Below are 17030 nucleotides of genomic sequence, written 5' to 3'. Positions count from 1 at the left end.
GCCTTTTTAGGAATAGTAGTGACAAAAGAAACAGCTCCAGCCTTAGCCTCCCAGAAGAAGGCACTCAATTCTTTAACTAGACAACAAAATTGCTTTTGCGGGGAGGAGGGGGCCGTGCATAGCCTGCAGAAGTTCCCAGACCAGGGATCAAACCCACATTAAGCAGGGGCCCAAGCCACTGTAATGACAGCGCCAGATCCTTAATCACTGCACCACAAGCCAAGTCCCCAAAATTGCTTTAAATTGTATTTTTTGTCTAAAAAAATGGAGACACATGTGTAGTGGCTAATAGGCCCTGTTATATGTATATTAATACCCCTGGAGAACGTGAAGCTTATGTGAATAGATTAATTCAAAAGGCTCCTTGGTTACAGATTGTACATATAGAGAACCCCTCCAAAACTTATTTTCCTGGCTGCCATCTGGAATAAAAAGGACTCTTCCAGAGGGTACCGAAGGGGTGCATTGCAGTCATTATCCTCATTACAACAAGCCTACTAATTTTGAAACCGTTGTCCATGCCCTGTGACAAGCAAAGAGAGAGGCAAACGTTTTATAATATAAAATATTGGCGGTAAGCCTGGGACTCGAGAATTCCTTAACAGGAAAGTCCTTTCATCCTGAAAACAATTGGGTTCATCCCACTTCAGCAAGAAGTAGTCAGAGTAGCATCGTCCCCGTTCCTCTCAGGACGGAGGCGTGTCAAAGAAAACGGGGAATTGAAACCGCGTGTGGAACTGTGGATGGAGCCTCCTCAGGAAGAGACCTTCCACCCTCCGTGTGCCTCTCCTCGTGTAGGCAGAAAAGCTTTGGCCTCAGGTCTTCCCTGGGTTCCAAGGAGCACGTTTAATCAGAGAAACGAGAAAGCGCAGAAACAAAGGAAAGCAGTCAAGGAGGAAAAAATAGTTAACAGTTTAACCATAAAACAAAATCAAGGACTTTTTTTCCTCCTCAAGGACTGTAGGTAATATCTGGGGCCACATTTTTGTAGGGTTTTTTGTTTTGTTTTGTTTTGTTTTCAGAAACACAAATGCCCAGAATCTAGGGTGGAGGCCAGGAGCAGATTCTCCCACACAGACTCAGAGGGAACCAGCTGTGTTAACTCTTTGATTTTGCAGTTTTCAGTGGCTTAAGGCACTCAGTTTGTGGTGCTCTGTTTCAGCAGCTGGGGTAAACTTATTCATATATTCTTCGTTGACTGACGGATCTCTCTCCAGGTGGGGTGAAACCTCCAGACCATTCTAATTTGAATTGTTATGCTTTATCATTATGAAACTTTTATTGTGTAGGAACCCTGCCAATAAAGCAAAGCCAGGGCAATGTTGATACGAAATTCAGTACAGTAGTTACCTTACACTATGGGGGGTGGGGTGAGGTCCCAAAGAAATGGGAGGTGGGTCCCCTAGGGCCTAAAATGTACTAGAATGTCTGGGCCACCATACAGGCAGAATTGCACAGTATGGATTGTTTGTGTTTGCCTTCCTTCGCTGAATTTAATGTTTGCAAGAGCCTTTGTTCCTTTTCATGGCTACATAACATTACACTGCATGTATATGGCAAGTATTGTATTTCCAGGTGCCATGGCTGGGACACTTGAGTTAGGTCCAACTTTTGGTGACTGTGACTAAAGCTGCCTTTAACTTGCACTGACTAGTTTCTGCTTGATGAATATTTTCAATTCTTTGGGCACATACCTGGGAGTGGAAGCTACACCTCTCTTATTAATGATTCTAATAAATGATCTTCTCTGTTTCATCTGCTCTGTGGTTTGCTCTCATCTCTGATGGCCTGGGCTATAGGGCCTTTCTGTTTGGCAGGTGTGCCTGGGACAGGGTAGAAGTCTGGTGTGGGGTCTCGGCTTGGCCTTATGCAACCACCAGCCCTGCCGCTCCCTCACTTGTAAGATGGGTACGGCTGTGCCCCACGCAGGGGTCTCCAGGCCTGGAGGAACCTGTGAAGGTGCCAGCACAGAGTAGGGCCACAGTAAATTCTGATGACCTTGGTGAGACTTGATGGGACCTGCGGGCAGATGCATTTTGCTATCACTGTGGACATTCCCTCTGTCTTTCGGGGAACTTCCTGTCTTTGACTCTTGCAAACAAAGGAAGGGTGAGCATGAGAGACGCTGTCCCAAAGGGGGAAGAGGAAGGAGAAGGCTGGCTCGAGTGAGCAGGAGAAGAAACAAGTCATTAATGCATCTTTTATTTAAGCAATCCGAACACCCCTAAGCCATCCATTTCCTGGGGTTGCCACCAGATTGGCAGCTGTTCCCCTCATCCCCCCAGGCAGCCTTTCTGGGTCCTGGGGCCATGGAATCTGCCAAGGGCTCACTGCTCTTGAAAGTGAATGAAGAATGTCCGGATTTCCTTCGGGTGGATGGTGACGTTGGGGCCTCTCAGGGGTGGCAAGGGACGTCTGGAGCTACCTGGGGGGCAGAGGTGGTCTGTCCAGCACTGCCCCTCGGAGCCGCCTGCTTCCCCAGGCCACCTCCTCCCAGCAACCCCCTCACAATACTGCTCCTGCCTTGGTTCTTGTGGCTCCCAGGTACTCACAGCCCTTGGCTGTCCCGCTACCCCACCCCCACAGGTCTCCACTGCCTGAGGCCTCTTTCATTCATGGGTTCTCTGCAGGGCCAGCCACAGGGAAGGCACATACTAGTGGTCCTGGCCCCACCTGGCCTCATATCCCCATGGAGTGTGACACTCAATGCCTAAGACTTTCTCACAGAGGCCACTAGGAGGCCCTGTCCTTTATCTCACTGTGCTACACAGGAGTTGAACACGGGTTCAGGCTTCATCCTTGGGATGAAAGCTGTTCATTGCTTCATCCACCCATGCTTCCATCCATCCATCCATCTCTCCCTCCACCCAGTCATCCTTCCATCCAACCTTGATCCATCCATCCATCCATCCATCACACATCCATCTTTCTCCTTCTATCTTTCCATCCTCCATCCATCCGCCTTTCCATCCACCCATCCACCCTTCCTTCTACTGTCCTTCTTCTGTGCATCCATCTGGGCTCCATCCACCCGGCAATCCACCTTCCATCCTCTTTACTTCCTTCCATCCATCCACCGCCCATCCATCTGCCTTTCCTCCTTTCATCTTTCCACTTTCCATCCATCATCATTGAATAATCCAGCAGTCTAGCATCCATCTACCTTTTTTCCTTCTTTTTTTTTGGGGGGGGGGGCTTCTTAGGGCCACACCCATGGCATATGGAGGTTCCCAGGCTAGGGGTCAAATCGGAGCTGTAGCCCCTGGCCTACACCAGAGCCGCAGCCACGCAGGATCTGAGCTGCCTCTGGGACCTACACCATGGCTCACGGCAACACTGGATCCTTAACCCACTGAGCGAGGCCAGGGATCGAACCTGCGTCCTCATGGATCCTAGTCGGGTTTGTTACCGCTGAGCCGTGACAGGAGCTCCCCTTTTTGCCTTCTTAACATCCTTGTTTCCAACCAACCATCCTTCTATTCATCTGTTGAGCACACACTGACTACACGTCTACTTATATGCGCAGACAATACCGTGTGCAATAGATGAAGAGGCGATAAATGGGTCAGATTAAAATGAGGGAGAGGAGAGCGCAGAGGAGGTACCCAGCTCACCGCCGGACTCGGGGACAGCAAGATCAGGAGCTGGCCCGGATGGGGGGACAAGGGCACTGGAGGCAGAGGCAAACGCATGGGCAGGGACAAGGAGGCACGAAGCAGCTTGCCGTTCATGCGGGATGACTGTGCCCGGTGATACAGGGTGGCAGACATCCAACCCCTGGGGTTACACTTGAATGTCTGGGGCTCAACTAAGGCTGCATGGTCTTGAATTCACACACACAAACACACGCGTGCACACACACACGGCCTGTGCGGAGTCCTAGCAGGTGGAAACTGACCTGAAGCCCTCCTTAACCTACTGCAGTAGATTCAAAAAAGGCTGAGACCCAGAGAAGGAGCACTGCCTGTTCAAGGTCACACAGGCCTTCAGGGGCAGAGCTGGGATCTGAGTCAAGTTTGTCCGTCTCTGGAGCCTGGCTGAGAGGCCAGCTGGGAACCCCCGGAGGGGACCGAACCAGGGGGGCCCAGACCTCTGTGGTGGTGGCCGTCCTCCGTCTTCCAGCTCCAGCGGTGCAGGCTGTTCACGTCCCAGGTCCCCGTGAGCGAGCGCTCCTCCACCGCCACCACGGAGCCCAGCCCCCGCAACACCGACTGCAGGACAGGAGCACGGGGAGGGGTGAGCTGCCCAAGGCCCCAGATCTGAGCAGAGAACCAACCAGCAGCGGGGCGGCCACACCACAGCCCAGGGCACAACGCCCTCCCGTGTTTCATTCTCAGAGCAAATCCTCCTGGACCGGATGGGCAGCCCAATTTGACACAGGAGGGGACGGAGGCCAGGGAGGAGCAGCCTCCCCAGGCTCTGAGCTGGATGAGCACGCCCAGGAGGAGGCAGGCTCTTAGAGGTGGCCCCAAGGTCGAGTCCCCACCTCCCAGGGTTGCTCGGGTGGAGCCCTGTGTGGCCCCAGGATGAAGCCAGTCATGGTCACTGTCCCCTATTCCCAAATAAGCATCGCCCCAACCTCCCAAGCAGAGGAGGAGGCAGGCAGACCTTTCTGTCCACTGCAAGGAAAGGTCAGTCTGCTGACCGGAGGGCTGGGGGGCCCTGCAGGAGCGTCCCTGTGCTGGAGGAGGAAGAAAGCGTGCAGCCGGGGGGCTCTATGTGCTGCTACCCTCCTTCTGCCTTCACATCTGCTCCTGAGGCTGATGCCCCGATGAAGGCCAGAAGGGCATGGATGGACAGCTGAAGGGGACCGGGTCTGCGATGACAGTGCCAGGCAGCTGAGCTGCTCACGGCCACGCCCATCCAGACACTCCCGCTACACGAGAAAACTCGCCCTGTTCCAACTCCCCTGGCACCTTTGCCGTCACTTGCACCAAACACATTCCTAACTGATAAACAGCCTCGCTGCCCTGCCAGTGCCCGTCCACGTGGAGAAGGAGCTATGATGCCCGCCTGACCAGCATCCCCGCTAAGGGCCTCAGTGCTCTCACCTGTTCGACAGGAGGCACAGGATGACTGACTTAAGGTCATGCTTCTGCCTGGCCTGTGCCCATGAACACTCTGCCAGGGCCTGCTGGGCACAGGGGCACACCCTGCCTTCAGCCCTCCAGGGGCCTACTGTTGCGGGGGGCAGTGAGGCAGGAGACCACTCCACACCTCTATGGTGGCAAGAGCTGTGCCAGGGAGGGATCCGGACACACCACAGGGAAGGCAGATTCCACAGAGAACCCAGCTATCCACGCACCCAAAGCAACAATAGAGATTTACAGAAATGCTGATGAGCAAAGAGCTCTCGGCCCCACAAAGAACAGAAACTGCGGAGAGGAAGCAGGTCCGTACAGCTTCTGGGGAGACGCTGCAGCCATAGGCTGGGCAGCAACAGCCTCGCCTGTTATCAGGGCCGGAGGACGGTGTCAGATCCAGGAGGGGAGGGGGCACAGAGCGGGGCTGGGGGCGCTGGTATCCATCAGCCCCTTTGGTACCCAGCACCTGTGTGTGCACCACTGCCGCACAGCCTCTCAGCAGCTCTGTGGGCAAAGACTCTCACCTGCCTTTACAGGGGAGGCAACAGAGGCCCAGGGCCCAGGGGACCCAGGACGCCCAGTGGAGGTGCCCAGACCCACATCCGGGGCTGAGTGACTCTGGTCGCCCACTCGCGCATCTGTGCAAATTCTGTTTTGTTTCCTGATACCCCAAATAGCGTGTGTGTTGTATAAATAGATTTGTCCCAAGAATAAGTGAGGAACAAACAAAAGCACATGTGCGTGGTAGTAAGTATAAACCCAGAAGACCACCACGAGGGAGGCGGGGCCCCCCGGAGTCCAAAACTCGTTCCTGTCCGTGAAATCCCCGATGCGGCTTTCGGCCACGGTGGCATCTGAGTAAGGACTGGCCGCTTAGGGGTTGCCTCCCTCGCGTGCGTTTGCCCGGGGCGGGTGATCCAGGGACGGAGGACTGGGACAAGGGGTGGGTGCCTACGAGAGGCTACCTGCAGATTCACGGTCACCGGCCGAGACAGCACCTGATGCTCCCCCGCCTCATACAGGTGGTGGAGTCGCAGCAGGACACGGCGGAAGTCTGCCTTGGCTTTTCTATAATGACCTTAGGGACGGAAGGAAGGCGGCAGTGAGGCCCCGTCTGTGCCTCATACTTGACACATTCACCTCCACTTCTCATCGTCCAGCGCCCTGGGAGGCGGCCGACAGGACGCCCAGGTGACAGACACTACAACCAAGGCGCTTCCCTGAGGCCACACAGCTTGGGCGCAACAAAAGGAACAGGCAGGGTCCCACCCGGATCCAACCGAAGTTAACACCCCCCGCCACCCACACATCCCGCCAGTGCTGATGTCTGGGAAGCCTGGCTCCTCATTCACAGTGTGGGCATCATTGGGCCTGTTCTCCGGACGTCTAGTCGTCTGGAATATTCTCTCTGTCTCAACACCTGTGAAGGGTGGTGTGGCCATGCTCCTGTGAGGCCAGGGCACCGGGAGCAGAGGTGATGTGTCACCTCCCGTGGAAGCCTTCTCCTGCCTCCGTGACTGAGGTGCAATGCAGCCTCCATCTGCCGGGTCCCTGGTGGCTAACCGAGCAGGGCATTCCTGCTGACCGCCACCGGACCCTTGACATAGGAGCAAAATGACCTTGTGCTACGTTAGGACACTGAGAACTTGGGCTCGTTGTCACTGCAGCACAAGAGGTTGGCGGCATCACGTCTCTGCCTTCCGGTGCCGTGGACAAGGACTGGACTCTAGAAACAGACAAGCCCTTCCGGCTCGGAAAAGAGCTGATGACGGTGATGGTGGCGAGGATGGCACCGGGGTTACGGCGTCTGGGGAGCAGGGACACTCGGGCCATCCGCTGCCGCCCCCCCACTTGGTCCCCCTCCCTCGCCTCTCCTAGGAGGAGGGGCCTGCACAGCCCAGACCCTCCCCCTCTGCTTTGGTCCCTGCTGCCACCGGGAGGCGCATTCTCAGTGCGCTTGGCAACGCTCTGCTGCTGCGAGTGAGGCTCCCCCGCCTCCTCTTCCGTGACGGGTGAGGACCGGCGATGCCGGAAGTCGGTGGTAGAAGCCACGTGGCTGCAGGATTGGGCCACAGCCTCTAACACCCCGTCACTCGGAACAAAAGTGGTACGTGGCCTCTGCCTCTTCCTCTTCGTCTCTCTCCTAACGCTGAGGACACTTACTTGGGAGTGTGCCCGCCCTGGCGGGGTCTCTGGGAACAGGAGGTGGCTGAGGCACAGTCAGTCCTGCCTTTGAGTCTAAAGGGGCAGATAAGGGGCTTTGGCAATACGTGGAGTCGGTTCCCGGCAGTTGTCTCCTCCACCAGGAGGCCCTCCCTGATGTCCTCATGGGGCTTCCCTCTGTACATGGTCTCTGTAGTCCCAGTGGCACCCAGGCCCACCTTGTCCCTGCCCTCTCTCGGGCCCCAGTCTCTTCATCTGGCAGCCAGGGGCACCAGGTGACCTCACAGAGCACGGACAGCTCTGAGGCGAGCCCGTTTGTCAGGTCATGGGCTCGGGGGCCCAGCAGACGTGCAGAGGGAGGAATGAGTCTGGACCCCTGAGCATCTGGCTCACCTTTCTGGAGATTCCTCAGGTGCACTGTGTGGTTCGAACTGTACTTCCAGCCGGGGATGCTGAGGACCTGCAGGTGAAGGCTTGGGGGCAGTGTCACAGGCTCTTGCTTCCGGGGGCCTGGGCCATTCTGGACAGTCCCTGCAAGGCAGGTGGACGGCAAGGACAGGGCTGGGGCCAAACTCCTCCTCCTGGCCTTCGGCGCCGACCACACTAAGCCCCCCATTCCAGCCAACCTGCCACCACTCCCAGCTGTAGCCCACACTGCAGAGGCTGAACCACCTGCTGCTGCAAAAGCCCCAATCAGCCTTGACTCTCTAGTCCAGCCTGTCCAAACTACGGACGGGGAGACTGAGGCCCAGAGAGGGGACTCGGTTTCTTCCAGAGCCTGCGGGAAGTCCCCTCAGATCCTTGTTTCCTCATCAAGGTCTGGGAAGCCCGTTCCCCTCGCCTGTCTGTGTCTCTGCTCAGAAGGACCTCAGCCCTCCTCCTTCTAGGAAATGCTCTACTCCACTCTGGGCTCCAGCGGAGCTGCCATCACCTTGCAATACCCAGGCCAGTGATGGATCAGACTGCCCCCTGCCCCTCCCTTGGTTCTGTCAGGCCCAGACAAAGTCTCTCTGTGGCTTAGTCAGAGAGCCACACCCTGGCCAGCTTGGCTCACTCTGGGGCCATGACGACACGCGCACTGAAGGATGCCCTCTTACCACCCAGCTCTCTGAACAGCACCACGGGCCTGTGCTGCAGCTCCAGCCCGCTCCTCTGGCGCAGGCCAGTGGTGAGTGTCCGGGGTCCCAGCAGGAGCCAGAGCACCGGGCGGACAACTGAAGTGTCATCATGTGTGAGGTTGTACTGCAGGGTCCACTCGAGTTTGTTCCACAGCCGCCGATGGAGCATGACCTGCAGGGAAGAGCCGACTGACGGCCCCCTGGCCCCAGGCATGCCCGAGGGTGACAGAGGGGTCTGCTCCTACCTCCACTTGCCCGTTCCCTTGGCTGGAGACGCCGTGCGCCTGCTCCGACAGTAGCACGAGCCTGCTTCCCCTGTCCTGGATGAAGGCTGACTGAGCCATGGGGTAGTAGTTCTGTGGACACAAACACCGTCAGCCTGGCAGGCGGGCAGTGGACCAAGCAGGACACCTGTTCTGGGATCACCTCTGGCTGCAGCCAGCCTCCCGCACAGGCGCAGCCACAGCGCCGGGAGCGAGGGGACAGGCTCTGACCTCTGAGATAGACCAACAGGGATTCGAATCTGAATCCGCTGCTTCCTGACTGTATGAGTCGGGGGGCACACCCCACCCAAGCTTCAGTTGCTCCCGCTGTAAACCAAGCCCCCAAGCATCCCTCCACAACTGCCGCAGGGAGCAGAGGAAGGCACGTGTGCTGGTCCAGTCTGAGATGGTCCCCAGAAATGGCCAATGTCTGGGCTGGAAAGTGGCCACACAGCCCATGCCCTCTGCTCTGTTGAAGCCGGATGTCCTGGGCTGAGGAGTAGGGCCCTCTGTAGCCAGGTCACAATAGATGAGACCCCGTCAAAGGGATAAAAGGAACAGACTTTCGAGGAAGGCAGAGCGGGGAGGGGCCGCCACCACCACAAGGGCCTCTGTGCTGGGGAGAGAATCACCACTGATGGAGGCTCACGGGGGGCCCAGCCCGGCTCTGGCTGCATGGCCCCAGCGGACCTGCACAGCTCTGGGGGAGGTGGCTCCTCTCCCAGGACAGCTCTGAGGCCCAGGGAAGACAAGCGACTTGCCCTTCGTCACACAGCGGGAGGCAAAGCAGCTCCGAGCTGAGAGATTTCAGAACCAGTCTGTGCTCACTCCTCACCAGGCGGCCAGGCAGTGGGCCGCAAGCGAGGGACCAGCCCCGCTCAGGCCCAGACAGGCCTCCACTGCTTAATCCTCCAGTGACCCCTGATGAGTCAGTCACCTGACACAGGGGGACTCGGCGGGCCCCAGGGACTCTCCTCACACGTGGTGACGCCAGAGCTCCCACTCCAGGTCTGGAGCAGCCTGGCCCCCCCCCGCCCCCCGAGGGCACCCGGGGGCACGGGGGCTCTGAGAGGATGCCCCGGAGGCCTCTGCTGCTGACTGGTGGTGCCTAAAGGGGTCTGTCTAGCCTTCTGGAGCAGGGCCATCAGGGCTGTGTCTGTGGGCGCCGCTCCCCGGGGGCGCTGCGGGCTGTACCAGAGAGACGCTGTTGTTCCTGTCGTGCCTGTAGGTTCGGCGCTGCATCTGGTAGCCGTTGTTGTCCGAGTAGAGGACCAGCCCAGTGTTCAGACTGGTGCTGGCCCTCAGGACGACCTCGTGGTTCAGTTCCAAGGGGCCCACCCGGTACTCCTGCTCTATGCGATGGCAGAGCAGCTCCCCGGCAGAGTCCTGGGGCCCGTGGGCCAGCCGCGAGTAGATGGCGTAGGTGTGGTCACTGTCATTCGCCTGCCTGGAGGCAAAGCAGAAGAGGTGACTCAGCTCTGGGGGCCTGCTGGCTGCCCTCCCTTCTCTTTTCCTTCCTCCCTCTCCTCCTTGTTTCGCTCACTCCCTCCTGCCTGCAGCCAGGGCAGGGCGGGCAGGGAGCCCTCTTGGGCAACAGAATAGAAGGAGTCTGGGTCCCCGAAGGCGCTGACCACCTGCCAGGCCTGGCTAGCTCGGGACGCTACTGCTAATTATAACACAAGAACGGCGCTCGTGTGTAAGTCATTGCCAGCACGGGCTCCTGCCCCACCTCTGGACTCAGAATCCCCCAGGCGACACAGCACAGGCAAGCAGAGCCAGGGCTGCAGAGACCAGAGCAATTCATTTCATTGAACTTTCACTGAGGAATGACCCTGTGCCGAGCCCAGGTACAGGACCTGGCTGTCTGGAGCAAAGCGGGACCCTCATTCCCTCACCCACCTGCCCGCGAACACCTGCCATGCGCTGCGCACCGCCCGAGGGGCCGACCTCACCTGTAGAAGTACTGCCGGATCTCGCTCAGGAGCCGGCCCTCCACGACCTCCATTCTCACAGCTGCCCAGGCCGGCTCCGCCGTACCATTCGGTGTAAACAGGTAATTATCTGAAGTGACGGCTTCCTCGTACCCATACACGCTGCGGTACTCCAGGAACTCCTGGCTCATACGTACTGTTCGGTTACTCTGCCTGCCGAGGCAGGAGAGAGAAAACAGCGTTGTCATGCCGCACGGGGTCTCCCGGGCATGGTCCTCGGGATGGAACCAGGCTCACAGCCCTCTCTGCAGACACCAGCCTCAAGCCAGGAGGGACCGAAAGAAGCTCCAGAGAGCCCGCGTGACGGCTAGGAGGACCCTCGAGGAAGCTCATGCACTTGGTTTGGAGAAAAGCCCTCTGGACCGACCCAGAGCCCATGAGGCATCTGTTTCCTTCCCGGTACCGGAGCTGATCACGAGGGAGGAGGGGCAGAGGATGGGGGGCGGGGGTTCGTGCAGCTCAGAGGCTCTCGCCCCTCTGGCTGTGCCCAGCCATCCAGGAGGCCGGCAGGGGTAAAGCTCCTCATTGCAGGAGGCCTGAAAGCCAGTTCATTTTGGACCTCATTGTGCTGACTGGTGCTGTCCAGGTGTCAGCTGCCACGGCACTCGCTCCCTCCCTGGTCCAATTCTCCTGACTCCCACGGGCAGGGATTGTTAACCCATCTTCACTGCGGAGACACACATGACTGGGGATGTGACCTCACCTGCCCAGGATCCCACACCCAGGCTCTTCCTGGACTCAGGACTCAGATGCAGCTGCGTTCACGCCATGATATTAGGGCTTTGGGTTAGGAGGTGTTTGGGGCCAAGGGAGGAAGAGGCTCAGAGCCTTGGAGATGCATTTGGGTTGAACATGTGCGTGTGGTCTCAGCAAAGGCCCAGCGATGCCTTTGTACCCAGTGTGGTCCTTCTGGTGGCAGAAGGTGGAGAAGTGGCCCCTGTGCCCCACTTAGGGGACTGCTGTGGGTTGGGATGGGGACGGGGATGGGGAAGGAAGAGGAGGCTTGTGAGGAGGGCCCTGCTGAGCCCCCCCGAGGAGGAGACACGAGAAAGGTGTCCTTTCCATTGTTTGGCACCCAAGCCTCCCTCATCGAACCCCAGGCCCCAGTCCTGGATGCCATTCATAGGAGGTCCCCTGGGTGCCACCTTGAAGGTGAAAGTCACCCACAGAAAGAAACCCACAGAGAGGAGTTCCCTTTGTGGCTCAGAAGTTAAGGCACCCAACTAGGATCCATGAGGATGCAGGTTCAATCCCTGGCCCTGCTCAGTGGGTAAGGACCCGGCATTGGTGTAGGTTGCCGACGTGGCTCGTATCTGGCGTTGCTGTGCCTGTGGCATAGGCCAGTGGCTGCAGCTCCAATTGAACCCCTAGCCTGGGAACTCCCATATGGCACAGGTGCAGTCTTTAAAAAGCAAAAAAAAAAAAAAAAGAGAGAGAGAGAGAGAAAGAAAGAAAGGACGGAAGGAAGGAAGGACGGAAGGAAGGAAGAAAAGAAACCCACAGAGAGGGAGAGACTCCGAAGCATACACCCGATAAGGGACTTTTATCTCGAAGCTAGAACTCTCACGATTCCATAAGGAAAGCACAACTCAAATTAAAACGGCAAAGCTTCTGAATAGAGGCTTCTGAGGAGATACACAAATGAGCCACAGGCCCGTGAAGAAAAAAAGTCACAGTCAGCGGGGGATGCAGGTCAAACCACAACGAACCTTTTCAAAATATGGCTTTTTCTCCGGATATATGGCCAGGAGCGGGATTCCTGAGCTCTATGCTAACTATTTCAGTTTTTTTAAGGAAATTTTATACTGTTTTTCACAGTAGGTGAACCGATTTACCTTCCCACCAACAGTGTAGGCAGTTCTCTTTTCTCCACACTGTCTCCAGCACTTATAATTTGGAGACTTTCCAAAAAAAAAATTTGTTATTGCTTTTTAGGGCTACACCCTAGAGGTTCCCAGGCTAGGGGTCTCATCAGAGCTGTTGCTGCCAACCTACACCACAGCCACAGCAACGCCAGATCCAAGCCGCATCTGTAACCTACACCACAGCTCACGGCAACGCCAGATCCTTAACCCACTGAGCAAGGCCAGGGATTGAACCCGAAACCTCACGGTTCCTGGTCAGATTCTTTTCTGCTGCGCCATGACAGGAACTCCTAATTTTTATTTTTATTATATTACAGTTGATTTACACTGTTGTGTCAATTTCGGCTGTAAAGCATAGTGGCCCAGTCATACACACACATATATATACATACATATATATATGTATATACACCAATATATATGTATTTTTTCTTTTTCTCATATTATCTTCCATCATGTTCTGTCACAAGAGATTGGATAGAGTTCCCATGCTGTACAGGAGGACCTCATGGCTTATCCATTCTAAATGGAACAGTTTGTACCTACCAACCCCAAACTCCCAGTCCATCCGGCTTCCTCCCCCTCCCCCTTGGCAACCACAGGTCTGTTCTCTGTATCTGTGAGTCTGTTTCTGTTCTGTAGATAGGTTCATCTGTGCCATTTGTTAGATTCCACATAAAAATGATATCACATGACATTTGTCTTTCTCTTTCTGACTTGCTTCACTTAGTAGGAGACTTTTTGTTGCTGGCCATTCTGACCAGTGTAAGGTAGTTTTGATTTGCATTTCTCTAATAATCAGTGATGTTGAGCATTTTTTTCATCTGCCTGTAGGCCGTCTTTATGTCTTCTTTGGAGAAATGTCTATTTAAACATAGAGAATGTTCTAATTTCATTGTTTTACATGCAGCTGTCCAGTTTTCCCAACAGTAATTATTGAAAAGACTGTCTTTTCTCCATGGTACATTCTTGCCTCCTTTCTCTCAAATTAATTGACCGTAGGTGTGTGGGTTATTTCCAGGTTTTCAGTCCTATTCCATCCATCTTTATGTCTTTTTTGTGCCAGTACCACACTGTTTTGATGACTGTAGATTTGTAGTGTCGTCTGAAGTCAGGGAGTCTGATTCTTCCAACTCTATTTTTCATTCTCAAGATCGCTTTGGCATTTTGGTGTCTTTTGTGTTTCCACAGAAATTTTTTAAAAGTTTTGCTCTAGTTCTGTGGAAAATGTCATTGGTAATGTGACAGGGATTGCATCGAATCTGTGTATTGCCTTGGCTAGTAGAGTCATTTTAGCAGTATTGACTGTTCTCATACAAAAGCATGGTATGTCTTTCCATCTGCTTGTGTCCCCTTCCGTTTCTTCTATCAGCATCTTGCAGTTTTCAGAGTACAGGTCTTTTGTCTCCTTACTAGGTTTATTCCTAGGTATTTTATTTTATTTTATTGATGTGTTAGTAAATGGGATTGTTTCCTTAATTTCTCTTTCTGATCTTTCATTGCTAGAGTATAGAAATGTAAGAGATTTCTGTGTTTTGATTTTGTATCCTGCAACTTTACCCAATTCACGGATGAGCTCTAGCAGTTTTCTGGTAGCATCTTTAGGATTTTCTATGTATGGTGTCATGTCATCTACGGCGGCATTTTATTCCTTCTCTTCCAATTTAGAGTCCTCTGTTTCTTTTTTTCTTCTGATTGCTGTGGCTAAGACTTCCAAAACTATGTTGAATAAAAGTGGGAGCAAAAAAAAAAAAGAAAAAGAAAAACAGGAGTTCCCGTTGTGGTGCAGTGGGGTTAACGAATCCGACTAGGAACCATGAGGTTGCCAGGTTCGGTCCCTGCCCTTTCTCAGTGGGTTAACGATCCGGCGTTGCCGTGAGCTGTGGCGTAGGTTGCAGACGCGGCTCGGATCCCGCGTTGCTGTGGCTCTGGCGTAGGCCGGTGGCTACAGCTCCGATTCGACCCCTGGCCTGGGAACCTCCATATGCCGCGGGAGCAGCCCAAAGAAATAGCAAAAAGACAAAAAAAAAAAAAAAAGTGGGAGCGTGGGCATCCCTGTCTTGTTCCTGATCTTAGGGGAAAGGCTTTCAGCTTTTCACCATTGAGAATGATCTCAGCTGAGGGTTTGTCTCATATGGCCTATATTATGTTGAGAAATGTTCCTTCGATGCCCACTTTCTGGAGCGTTTGTATCGTAAATGGATGCTGAATGATATCAAAAGACTTTTCTGCATCTGTTAGGATGATCATATGGTTTCTATTCTTCAGTCTGGTCATGTGATGTATCACACTGGTTTATTTGCAGATACTGAAAAATCCTGGCACCTCTGGGATAAATCCCACTTGATTCTCCTACATGATCACTGTAATGTACTGCTAGATCCCACTTGCTCGTTGTTGGTTTGTCCACACCCTTGGCTGCAGGAATTCCCGGGCCAGGGGTCAAACCCACATCACAGCTGTAAACAGAGCCCCAGCGCCAGATACTGAACCCACTGAGCCAAAAAGGAATCCCCTCCATTTGCTAGTTTTGTTGAGGATTTTTGCATCTCTGTTCATCAATGACATTGGCCTTTAACTTGCTTTTTGTGATATGAGAAACCACTTCACACCCCGTGGAATAACCATATTCCGAAAGGCAAGTATTTGAGGATGTGGAGAAGCAGGGCTCACGTACACTGCTGGCGGGAATGGAGAATAGTGTCGCCGCCCTGGCAAAGACTTTGATAGTTTTTCAAAGGGTTAAACATAGAATTGCCTGGGACCTAGTAATGCCACTCTTAGGAACCCACCCAAGAGAAATGAAAGCTCTGCTCACACAAAATCTCTATGTGCATGTTCACAAGAACCTCAAGGTGGAAACCACCAAAATGCCCATGAGTTAAGGACAGGATGAGTGCCTCCGGGCTTATGTGCAATGGAATATAGCAGAGTCTTCAGGAGAAACGAGGTCCTCCTTTGGTGCGATTTCCCTGTACGAAGTGTCCAGATCTAGAGGCAGATCTAGAGAGGCAGAAGATTAAAGTTTCCAAAGCCCTGGGGAGGTGGAAATGAGGAAGAAGAGGGTTGGAGGGTGATGACTTAAACTTCTTAAAACTGATGGTGGAGGGAGTTCCTGTCGTGGCGCAGTGGTTAACGAATCCGACTAGGAACCATGACGTTGCGGGTTCGGTCCCTGCCCTTGCTCAGTGGGTTAACGATCCGGCGTTGCTGTGAGCTGTGGTGTAGGTTGCAGACGCGGCTCGGATCCCGCGTTGCTGTGGCTCTGGCGTAGGCCGGTGGCTACAGCTCTGATTCGACCCCTAGCCTGGGAACCTCCATATGCCGCGGGAGCGGTCAAAAGAAATAGCAAAAAGACAAAAACAAACAAACAAACAAACAAAAACTGATGGTGGTGATGTCTACATAGCTCCACGGACACAGGAAGCAGCCCAGACATGAAGATAGACGTGGTATACGAATTACATTAACACGGGTGTCAGAGAGGTGTCCCTCTAGCAAACCTGCCCCGGGGTGGTCTGTGCACCCCGAGGCGTCCCACCTCAGGCCTTTGCACAAGTGGGCTCCCAGAAAGCAACTGCCCCTCGTCTGAACCACTCATTCCCTGCTGCCCTTCAAGGCCTCAGGCCTGGCTCCAGCTGCCTCGGCCCCCACAAGCCTCCTCAAAGCCGCCCTCCCTCACTTCCAAAAGCCTCCCCTCTCTGACAGGTACGGGTTTTACCCCCTTGGGAGCTGTGGGAGCCCAGCAAGGAACACATCTTTCCCCACCTGCGCCAAAAGCACCTGAAGACACACAGGGGTCCAGCAGAGGGACAGCCGGACATGAGCTCTCCTCCTGGGAAAGGCTGTGAGGGGTGTGGCTTAGGTGTGAGGCGTCCTGGGGACGGAGGCAGGAAGGGATGGGGAGCTGGGGCTGCCCCTCAGGAGTGCTCCCTTCTCAGCACGAGGGGCCTGAGCGCCGACGGAGGCCAAAGCCATTGTGGAGACCCACCTGTCCCAGCCTGGCCAGGGAGGCTCGGAATGTGCTGGGGCTGCACCCCATTTCTGCTGCTCCCCCATACTCCCCGCTGACCGCCCATTCTGGCTCCTGTTGGCCACGCCCACACACCTCAAGAAGACCCTGCGGAATGACTGAAGGTCAGAACTTCCAATAAGCCCCGTCGGAGGGGAGTCCTAGCGTGTGCTTACAGAGCTGACAGCTGCCTGGGCTGAGCGCCCGGTGACGCTCAGCTCACACCAACGCTCCCCCGCGCTTCCCCCTTCTCTGCCTCCCCCGTCCCTCTCTCTCTCCTTCAGCTCAGTTTCTGCCAGGTGCTCCTCCAGACCTTCCCGTCCCTCCAAAATCTCTATGCCCTTTGGGAGGTAACGTTAGGAGATGGAAGTGGGTGTGTTGGAAGAGGCAGCTGAGGAGGAATGACAACTGCTTGGGATGCAGCATGAGCACGTGACAGGGCTGGTTCCAAACTCTGCTTGGCCTTAAGGTGGTCAGCTGCCTTCTCTGCTCTCAGTAAATGGCTGCTTATGAGTGAATTAGTAAATAAATGAA

General features: G+C 54.8%; 1 protein-coding gene across 1 annotated transcript in view; it reads right to left on the bottom strand.

Moving 5' to 3' along the window:
• Nucleotides 1-2186: 2186 nt before the first annotated feature.
• Nucleotides 2187-17030, bottom strand: part of MAN2B2 (mannosidase alpha class 2B member 2) — a 48568-nt gene continuing 33724 nt past the window's right edge. The window contains exons 12-19 of the mRNA XM_047798839.1: nt 10581-10772; nt 9823-10075; nt 8611-8721; nt 8345-8537; nt 7641-7778; nt 6050-6162; nt 4091-4211; nt 2187-2425 (exon numbers count right to left, since the gene is read on the bottom strand). Of these exons, the coding sequence (XP_047654795.1) occupies nt 2328-2425; nt 4091-4211; nt 6050-6162; nt 7641-7778; nt 8345-8537; nt 8611-8721; nt 9823-10075; nt 10581-10772 (1219 nt within the window). The 3' untranslated portion in view covers nt 2187-2327. The remainder of the gene's footprint in view (nt 2426-4090; nt 4212-6049; nt 6163-7640; nt 7779-8344; nt 8538-8610; nt 8722-9822; nt 10076-10580; nt 10773-17030) is intronic.

Source organism: Phacochoerus africanus, chromosome 10, assembly GCF_016906955.1.
Source record: "Phacochoerus africanus isolate WHEZ1 chromosome 10, ROS_Pafr_v1, whole genome shotgun sequence".
Classification (NCBI taxonomy): Eukaryota; Metazoa; Chordata; class Mammalia; order Artiodactyla; family Suidae; genus Phacochoerus; species Phacochoerus africanus.
This window is presented reverse-complemented; position numbering and strand designations above follow the sequence as displayed.